General features: G+C 35.9%; 1 protein-coding gene across 1 annotated transcript; it reads left to right on the forward strand.

Moving 5' to 3' along the window:
* The first annotated feature begins 563 nt into the window (after positions 1–563).
* LOC141661180 (uncharacterized) lies at positions 564–3369 on the forward strand. Its single transcript, XM_074468163.1, has 5 exons — positions 564–1207; positions 1522–1755; positions 1862–2048; positions 2139–2360; positions 3151–3369. The coding sequence occupies exons 1-5, from the start codon at positions 564–566 to the stop codon at positions 3367–3369; spliced, it is 1506 nt and encodes a 501-aa protein (XP_074324264.1).
* The last annotated feature ends 7570 nt before the right edge of the window (positions 3370–10939 follow it).

Here is a 10939-nt window from a genome sequence, read left to right on the forward strand (position 1 = left end):
GAACAAGGGATAAGTGTTGTGTATGATGATAACACTGTTAGGGAGTTAACTGTGCTGTATGAAGGAAATAACAAGATAGATTTGTATGTTGATCATTTTACCCTTGAAGATGATCTTAATGAAATCCCATTAACACAAAAACATAAAGAGAACATAGAAACTGAAATTGGGGATCATAATAGTGATTACAGTGATGATTGTGGGGATGATCCAAATTATCACTTGTGTAGTGAGACTGAGCCTGAGTCATCTGATAATTATAGTTTAGATACTGAACATCCTAAAACTGATGAAGAACTAGAGGAAATTAGAAGAGAGAAGAAAAATTTTCAGTATAAAATGAAGAGGGCAATTACAGCATCTCATCTACAAAGTGATAATTTTGATAAGTCAGATTTCAGTTCTCAGGGGATGTGGTCTGATAGTAGTTCCAGTGAAGATGAAAATGCTAAAATTGGGTATGTAGGCCCTCCAAACCCAAGGAGAAGAAGGAAAAAAGTGCAAAATACCAGGGAGAGTCTAGTGGGGGGATTTAGTGGGAAGTTGGTCTAAAATTTGGTAGCATGAGTGAGTTTAGGGATGCTGTAAGAAAGTATGGGCTTGATGAAAGAAGACTTGTGCAGTTTATGACTAATGACAAGAACATGTGTCAAGTTGCTTGTCAAGGGGATTGTAGCTTTTATATGTGGTGCAGCAAAGACAGAGATGGTGAAAAATGCATCATTAAAACTTTGATAGATGAGCATCTATGCACAAAACCCTATAGTAATAAGCTAGCCACTGTTAAATATCTTAATGACATATATGGGGACAAAATTATGAAGAATGCCCAATGGAGGATTAAAGAAATGATTGAGACAATCAAGACTGAGTTAGAGATTGAAGTCCCTAGGATTAAGATCCTCATATTGAGGAAGATAACCCTTGAAGGTATGCATGATTCACTTAAAGAACATTATTCTAGAACAAGGGATTTTGGGCATGAAATTTTGTTGAGTAATCTTCAAAACACAGTTAAGATAAGCACCACTAGGCTTAATGAAACTGATAAGAACAAGTTCAAAAGTATGTATGTGTGTTACTATGCTCCAAAGACAAGGTGGAAGGTTGGTTGCAGGCCTATTATTGGCCTAGATGGCTGTTTTTTAAAGACTGTCTGTGGGGGTCAATTGTTATCAGCAGTGGAGAGAGATGGGAACAACCAAATGTTCCCAATTGCTTATGCAGTTGTTGAGAGTGAGAACACAGATTCCTAGAGATGGTTCTTAGATTTATTGAAGGATGGCCTAGATTTAGGGGATGAGAGAAGGTTCACAATTATAAGTGACCAATAGAAAGGACTTGAGAATGCATGTAAAGAGCTGCTATCACATGTTGAGCACAGGTTCTGCACCAGACACTTATACAACAATTTCAGAAAAAGGTATGACTTTTTTGCACACTTGTACACTTTTAATTTCCCACACTTGTACACTTATAATTTCCCACACGTGTACAATTATAATTTCCCACATTGTACAGGTTTGCTTCATTGTTGTTGAGAAGGGCCTTCTGGAATGCTACATGTGCTACACATCCTGCTGCACATACAAAATCAATGAAACAGTTGGAAAGACTGTCAGAATCTGCATATCAACAACTACAGCACTTGGATGCAAAATTTTGGTCAAAGGCCTTTTTCGCAACTCATTCTCTTGCAGACAATATTGAAAATAATATGTCTGAGAGCTTCAATGCTTGGATAATAAATGAAAGGTATTTGTCATACTTGTTTTGTTTGTTTTTTTTCATTTTTTGCTCATTTCCTTGTTTTGTATTTGTCATACTTTAGCAATTTCATTTTTTGCTCATTTCTTGAAAGGTATATGCCTCTCCTAACAATGATGCAAGAGATACATTTTAAGATACTAACAAGGATGAGGGTTAGGAGAGATGATATGTTGTGGAGTGATAATTTGGTGTGCCCTAGAATTAAAAAGAGACTTGATGTGCTTGTGAATGAATCTAAGCAGTGGATAGCTGCTTGGGATGGGATGAAAAAATTTCAAGTACTACTCTTCTTCATGAATTGTCTTTCAAGTATATTGAGATAATATATAAGTTTTGATTATATTTATGTTTTAAAAATATATGTGCAGGTTAAATCTGGTACAAGAGCTGTGATAGTTGACTTGGAAGCTAGATCATGTGACTGCAGGGTATTTGATCTCACAGGTATACTCTGTGCACATGCAATTGCAGCCATTCATGAAAGGAGACACAATCCAGTGAACTACCTGTCTGACTTTTACAAAAGGGACAAATATCTTGCCACTTATGAGCATGGATTAAAAGCTATCAGAGGTAAAGAGTTTTGGGAGGTGCATTCTACAGATGAGTTTCTCCCACCAGACATACCAAAGAAGCTTAGGGAAAGACCTAAAAAACAAAAGAGGAGGTAAGAATGGGAGGGTGGCAATCGAAGTCAGGCTCAAGTTGGTGAACAAATTCCCCAAGTGTTGAGAAGTGGCTAAGTTGAAGATCAAGATTTATGTCACAATCAGGATATGATCAATTGCTGTAATATGATTATTCGTTGAAGCTAAAGCATTTATCCATTGATCAAAGCTATCCGTTGAAGAATGACTTGGATGATAAGTCATGACTGCGAGATAAATCAGAAGGTGTTGATTTATAAGATCGTAGTTGATTTAGATATGTAAAGTATTAGAGTTATATTGTAACATACTTTGTAATTGATAGAGGACTGATTTGTAGCTGTGTAGTATATAAACACAGAATAGGTTATCACAATGTGGAGTGCACAACTCGAGTATTCGTATAACCTACAAGCTCTTAAGAATATTATTCTTGAGAGAGTTTTGTAACAGTTTATTAAAGATCAATATAAATTGTTATTTGATTCATATGTTCTTACTTTACTTTCATAATACATCGATTTGTTTAAGTAATTATATCCAACCCCCTTAAACAATTACTTTACTGGGCAACAAGTGGTCTCAGAGAGGTCAAATTAACTGTTAATTTGCAAAGGTCAAGATGTCTGGAAGTAAGTATGAAAGTATGAAAAATTCCATCCTGAAGAAAGTTGATTACTCTATATGGAGAGTAAAGATGTTGATGTTTCTTGAAGCCATTGATGATGCATAGGTTGATATCATCAAAAAAGGACCTCCATATCCTATGGAAACTGTGACTATGTTTGCAGATGCTCCTGAACGCTATGCCATAAAGGAAAAATCAAAGTGGTCAGACGATGAAAAAGTTGATATGCTTAAAGATGCTAAAGTTCGGAATATTATGCACAATAGTTTGGACAATGTAATGTCAAACAGAGTTATTGTCTGCAAGACTGCAAAGAAAATATGAGATGCCTTGGAAACACAGTGTCAAGGTACGTTGGAAATAAAGAAAAACAGAAGAGCTGTTCTTGTGCAAAAATATGAGCAATTTGATGCCAAGGCTGATGAGTCAATTACTGACATATAGGATAGATTTCTGACACTGCCGAATGATCTATCATTGGTTGGAAAAGAATATGAAAGGGAAGACTCAAACAACAAGTTTCTGAGAGCTCTTCCAGAAGATTGGGATACACAGGCCTCAATAATCAGGCATCAATATGATCTTGATTCTTTGACTCTGGATGAAGTGTATGGGATGTTAAGACTCATGACTTGGAGATCCAGCAAAGGAAGAATATAAAAGGTCAGAAGATGAAGGTTGTGGCTCTTAATGCTGAAACTCACAAAGGCAAGGAAAAGATAGGTGAGAGGTCAAGGAGAAGGAACATTATGGAAGAATCAGATACTGATGATGCATCAGATCCTGACACAGATACTGACGAGGATTCTGAGATCGATATGGATGATCCTCAAGTGGTTGAGATGGCTGCAATACTGGTGAAAGGTTTCAAAAGGATGAGGTTTGGAAAACCACAGAGGAAAGGTGGTTTCAATAGAAGGTTCTCTGATCAAGGTAAAGACAGGTTTAGAAAGAGCGATGGTCAGAACAACAAGGAAATGAAGTTTGAGAAGACCAAGGTGACATGTTACAATTGTGATGAAAGGGGACATCTAGCTAGTGAGTGCCCCAAGACAACTGGAAAAGCTTTGGTCATAACAAGCTCCAACAGAGACTGGATGGATTCGTCAGAAACTGACAATGATGGTGAATGCTATGCACTCATGGCAACTCATGGAGAGAATGCCTCAGGAACTGATAAGGTACCTTCAATTTTATTTCCTATTGATATTGATAATGTGTCTGAACTGAAAACTTTCCTGTACTCTTTACATGTTACTTTTAAATGTAAGACTATTGAATGTGATAGTTTGATTGCTAATAATAAGAGGCTTAAAGAAAGAAATGAGTTGTTAGAAGCTGAGTTAGTTTGCATGAATGAACATGAAAAAGCATATAAGAAAGCACATCATAATGAAACTCAGATTAACATCAGGTATGCTAGACTCGAGAAAGTTCTAGAACAGGAAAGAGAAGTGTTTAAGACTTGGATGACCTCAGGAAAGAAAGTTCATGATTTCATCAGTGATAAGAACTGGAAAGAATGTCTAGGTTATAACAAATTTGCTGATAGGAATATCAATAAATCCATTAATAACACTACTCCAGTTAAGTTTGTTGGAACTCATGAAAGAGGAGTTGAGTCAGTCTATGAATTTGGTTTTACCTCTAAGAACAATGCTGGAGAAAAGGTTGAACCTAGAGTCCCTGCTAAAACAAAAGAAGATCCTAAAATACAGGTCAAGAAAGGTAAAAACATAGGACTTCTCTCTAAGAGTCAGTTAGACAAAAAGATATGTGAGATAATGTCTAAGGCTCCCAAACCTAGGTCTAAGAGAGGTAGAAATGGAAAACAAGAAATAAACAAGGCAAAAAACTATAAGTACATTTCTAATGCACCTAGGAAAGCTTGTTTTAACTGTGGTAATACTAATCATATTGTGACTGATTGCAGGAAGCCTAAAAAGAAAATCTCTGAAATTCCTGAATCTGACATTAGTGGTAGATCAATATTATACAAACCACAAAATTCTTGTTCTCATTGTGGTAGCAGTTGGCATTCTGTTTACACTTGTAAGTATTATCATAGTGTGTATCACAATAATTAGGATCCTTTGCCAAAATTCAATAAAATTGATATTTTAAATAGAACTGCTAAACTGAATGTGTATACATCTTATAGAGTTAAAAATGTCAAGACAAATCCATATGGAGTAAATCCTGATGGACCAAATCCTGACAGAAGGTCTTCTAATGTAAAAATGCATATGATGTCAAAAAGAACCCAACAAGTGTGGGTTCTCAAAAATTCTGACTGATTTCCATATTTCTGATTACAGGGAAACAAGAAGAATATGCTTGTATTGGACAGTGGCTGTTTAGCACATGTGATTGGAAATAAATCCCTGTTGTCAGAATATGAGGAGAAGGTTGGCCCAATGGTTTCCTATGGAGATGGCAATGTAGGAAAAATACTGGGATATGGAAATATTATCATTGTAAATGTCATCATCTCAAACGTAGCTATGGTAGATGGACTGAAGCACAATTTGTTGAGCATTAGTCAAATCACTGACAGAGGTTTCTATGTCGTGTTCTATGATACGCACTGTGAAGTAGTTCATAAGATCACAAGGAAAACTGTTTTCAAAGCTTACAGACATGGAAACATTTTATGAAGCCAAACTTTATGCAAATACTGATGGTCCAGAAACTTGTCTGGTAACCAAGGCATCAGTAGATGAAAGTTGGAATTGGCACAAGAAGCTTTCTCACCTCAACTTCAATAATCTCAATGAACCGGTGAAGAAAGATTTGGTAAGAGGTCTACTTGTGGACAAAAGTCTCAAATCAGGAAAGAAGGCAAATCCTGATGATAATGCACATGTTGAGGGGAGAAACGTAAAATTATCAGGAACTGACAGCATGATTACAGGGGAGTTTAGCATGAAACTAATTCTATAATTTTTATTGCTAATGATTTGTAAATTTTTGACAGAACAGTCAGTGGAGAAAATATTTGTTGATTTTGCTAATAAATTCAACAATGCAAATGCTGAGGGGGAGAAATCATGATTAAATTTCTGATTTTGGATTACAAATTTTATCTCAGCAAGTGATGGACAAGACATGACTTTTCTTGAAAAGGACGATAACATTATTTCTTTCGTGATTTTTAAGTGTTACAAATTTGTTTTATTCTATTTTCAATAATCATGTTAAACTTGTCATCATCATTCGTTTTATATTGGGAATGGGTGTATGTAAAGAGACTATGTGTTATTTTCCTAGATACGCGTAATATTATGCATGCAGTATTCATTATTACACGATTAATCAAATTGTCTCTTTAGATTCCCAGTAGGTTTTGGCTATAAAATCATCCTCATTATCTCTTAAAAATCTCACACGTTGTTCAAGTGTTTCATTTTTTCTCTCTCCAAACACAATTATTTATCTTCTCAAAATCTTCATCATGAATCAAGACCAATTTTTCACTCGTACTGAGGGTGGGGTTTACTTTCTTGCCTTCGAGTTGCTTGAGGGTCATATCTATTATGACCCTTAGGAACTTAGAGTTAAGATTAACCATGAAATCTATAGTCCTCATGAAGTTCCATCATCAGTCATAAGGAGCTGTCATTTAAACAGCAGACTGTTCTCCAGTTTTTCCAACTGGAGGTTATTGTTGAAGAGGAACACCGCGCCAAAGAAGCTGAGAGGCGTTGGATTGAAGCTCTTACGCTGTAAAGGAACATTATTTCTCTTGCAACTTCAATCTCGCGGATTTACCGTCGCAAGGCTCTGAAGAGTCAGGAGGTTACAAAGAAGATGAAGATAGAATAGGTTCTAGCTTTTAGAAGTTCAGAATCTTTTGTAATTCTACATCTTGTAACCATATTCATTAATATCAATGAAATCTCAGTTTAATGCATGTCAGGAAACTTGTTTTTCTCTTATATGGTTTCTACTGTAACTGTTCCTATTCTTTTTGAACTGCATGTTTAAAATTTGATATCTTGATAATGCATGTGTAAAACTGACTTGAGTGTTTTATGTCTTGATAAGAACAGTTAATATGTTGACAATTCAAGAAAACAACAGATGATCATTGATGAAAGGTTAAGGTTAAGCCTTTGTGTTTTATGAAATTCCTGATAGCTCGATTTAGTGATAAAGCTGGTGGTGTTGGTTACACTAGGTTCTTACAATTGATTTTTACATATTTTTTACCTGGTGAAAGTTTTGAAAATGATGAAATACTGATGATCTTTCAAATCTTTGACTGATTTAGCAAAAAGGAAAGATACTTTCAGGAGAGTGAACTGTTTTACCTCAGGAATTGTGGGTGTTTTTGTCTAACAAAATGCCTGACAAATATAATTTTCAAAATCCTGACGCTGTGGGACAGGGCACATCCAACCCTGTTCCTAACCAAAATGTTCATTTTTCTTCACTTAAATCGAAACACAATATCACCTCTGATTCTTCTCAAAAGGAATCAGTTGCAAAATCACAAACAGTAGCTAAGTCTGATTTGTCTTAGAGACAATCAGGTCTAAAGGTTCACTACGCCATAAGTGGGCTACTGTAATGCAAGTGTTACAAGGAGTGTTACATTAGCTAAGAGATTTTTGGCCTATTGTAACATCTCTCTTGCAATGTTACAATAGCTATAAAGCTAGTGTTGCGGTAAATTTCCGGTGTTGCACAACATGTAACACCAACAACTGGTGTTACATTAGATACTTTTTTAATTTTTGGAAATATTAAAATAGAAATATTATCATAAATTAGTATAAATTATATTCTGATTTACTAGTGAATGATCAATGTAATATATAATATGATTTAAATCTAGAATTTCTTATAAATAAATTCAAAGATTTTTTTTATTTTCCTATTTATCTGAAATTATTTGTATGTTTTTTATTTAATAAATAATATTTTAATAATTAAAATTAAAAAAAATGAAAAAAATTATAAAATAATATACATTTTACTAGGTGAATTATTGGGCGGCATTTTTCCCACCTAAATGACTGATTGGAGTTAAACAAAACTCAGTCCTCAAGACTCTCTCTCCCCAACATTATTTCTCGCTCACTCTTTTTTTTTTCTCTCTCTCTCAAACCTCACCGACCACTACACTACACGACGCCTCTCTGCAATCTCATCGCACTGTCTCTACAACCTCGTCGTATGTTTATGATCTCAATTAATTCATGGGATGAGGCTGATATTTGAAATTAGGGCTTTGAATTTGAGCTCAAAATATGGGTTTCTTCATTTTTGAATTCAATTAGGGCTTATATTTACCTTGTAATAACCCCAATTTTTGGAAAATTTTTGAAACCCTTATGAATAGTATTTTTGCTAAATGAGAAAATGCCACACTATGTAGGGGTTCTGTTATTGATCTTCTGGGATATTATTAGTACTCTATGGGGTATATAAGTGTATGTAAATATCGTCAGAATCCAATTCCGAACACTTTGATTTTTCCCGGAAATCCACTAGATACGGAAAGAATTGAGTATAAGATAACAGGATAAAAAGGATTTAAATTAAAGGATTATAATAGAGGATCATAAAAAGGAATATAATGTATTGAGAAAGGTTAAGGGAACCTAAGTAATAAGATCCCGGGTATGATCCCTCAAACGATAAACGAAAACAAAAGTTAAGCGAACCGTATAACAGATCAGCGGTCATTAGGCAAACAATTAGAAGCTAATCAAAGAGATTAGTGGGGATGATGTCATCCAACCAATAGAAAGAGGACAAAGGAGGGATGATGACATCACAAAGTGATGCAAGCATGACATAAGAAGGAAGGAAAGGTGGTGGAGTATTAACCACACAAAATCAAGGGTAAATGGGTAATTGACCTAAAACAAAACAAAACTTCATCCACCAAGCCAATCATTTCATTTTCATCAAACAAAACACAAAATATTTCTCTTCACCAAGGTTGCTCTCGGCTTTTTTTCAATTTCAAAGGGAAGATTTTCAAAACTCAAGATCAAGGCTTCCTAAATTGGTAAGATAATTCCCTAGTCATCCTTATGCATAGTTATGGCTATCTTATGAGTTTAAGCCTTCAATTCTTTCTCAATCTTCTTCAAGAAATCAATGAAGAAGACAATGAATAGTGATTTCAAAGTTTTTAACTTGATTTTTTCTTGTTTTCCTTTAAGATCCAAGCATCCCTAAGACTTCTCAAGGCTTCTTAAGGCTTCCTAGCTACTCCCACCACTTCAAGGAAGGTATATCATCTCCAAACCCTAGCTTTAATTTGTATATTAGGTTGATTATGGTTGTGAGGGTAAAAAGTAGCTTGAAACTTGTTTGTTTAAGAGTTTGGGTTGGAATGGTGGTGATTGATTTGTTGAAATCTTATGATTTGGTTAAAGAATGTAGTATAGTTTAAATTCAAGTTTTTGGATTAAGTAGATTGATTATAATGAGTTGATTTGGGGCTGTTGTAATGTAGTTTAAATGGAGTTTAGATTGGGTGTTGTTAAGGGAAATGGAACTCGTGACAACCCGAATCCCCGACCCCGGATTTGGGGGTGTTACAGAAGTGGTATAAGAGCTAAGCGTTATAAACCTCAGAGATGATGTGACGTTAAGATAATAAGTTCACTAAGATAATAAGAACTCTTGCCAAGTTCATAGTCGGGCTACCTAACGTAGTACTGACAGTTAAAACCCTTATTGGAACCCTTATAAATATCATGATAGAAGCGTAGTTCGTTATGGTATATGGTAGCGGGACTCCGAACCCTGAGGTTGAGGAGCAACAACGCGATGATGTTTTATTACTTATTGGAGATCAGATTATGGATCCGATAGAGCGTCCTAACGCGGGATTGGATGATGTTCATATTAAGGATGTAGCAGTTGAGGATGTTGTCCTAGAAGGGATAGTTGCTGAGGAGGATCCCATGGAGGATCCTGGCAAGAATGAATAAAGGACCACTGATGAATTGATAACCATGGTTAGGGCGACTACCAGAGGTAGGATTGGCCGGTCACTACCGGAGGTTCGTTCAAGTTCATAAAGATAGTAGCCCCTTTAACGCGGCTTACTCGTAAGACTGAGAAGTTCGAATGGACAGAGAAATGCGAGAACAGCTCTTAAGAACTGAAGCAAAGATTGGTGACTGCCCCTATGTTGGCGTTGCCGGTTGGAAAAAGGAGATTTTGTGATTTGTAGTGACGCTTCGCATAAGGAATTAGGGTGCTTCTTATACAGCACAACAAGGTAATCGCGTACGCGTCAAGACAATTAAGGGAATATAAAATTCGATGTCCCCATCCATGAGCTTGGGCTCGTGGCAATAGTTTTGCCCTAAAGATTGGAGGCACTACTTGTATGGAGAGACGTGCGAGATTTACACAAGCCATAAGTGCTCTAGTGCATTTTTACACAGAAAGAGCTCAACATGCGCCAGAGGAGGTGGTTAGAGCTAATCAAGGATTACGATTATGAGATTCTTATCATCCAGGGAAAGCCAAAATGGTGGCTAATGCCCTTAGTATAAAGGAGAGACTCAAGATGATAATGTCTTTGGGAGAGTTGATAAGAGATTTTGAGAAAATGGAAATAGATATGAAGGTAACCGGAGCCGGTACCGAAAAGCTGTTTGAGATTGCAATACAGTCCGAATTATCGGAAAAGAACATATTGTGCCAGAAAAAGTGATGAATGAAGGCAGAGAGCCAACAATTAGATAAAAGATTAATACCGAGAAAGATGATAAGGGAATAATGAGGCATTCCTATAGAATTTGGGTTCCAAATGTTCAAGAGCCTAAAGATGAAATCTTAGATGAAAGCTAGTTTGAGGAATAAGAGTTAGGGCAAACCCTGAATGTGATAGTCAGGGAGGACGCCATTAAGAAAGAAG

This window comes from Apium graveolens, chromosome 5 (assembly GCF_009905375.1).
Source record: "Apium graveolens cultivar Ventura chromosome 5, ASM990537v1, whole genome shotgun sequence".
Taxonomy (NCBI): domain Eukaryota; kingdom Viridiplantae; phylum Streptophyta; class Magnoliopsida; order Apiales; family Apiaceae; genus Apium; species Apium graveolens.

Excerpts from the sequence above, each read along its gene's own strand:
- LOC141661180 (XM_074468163.1), top strand. The coding sequence starts at position 564 with ATGAGTGAGTTTAGGGATGCTGTAAGAAAGTATGGGCTTGATGAAAGA. Across the intron at positions 2,049-2,138 it reads ATGGGATGAAAAAATTTCAA|GTTAAATCTGGTACAAGAGC; the intron begins GTACTACTCTTC and ends ATATATGTGCAG. Across the intron at positions 2,361-3,150 it reads GAGGTAAAGAGTTTTGGGAG|GTTGATATCATCAAAAAAGG; the intron begins GTGCATTCTACA and ends GATGATGCATAG.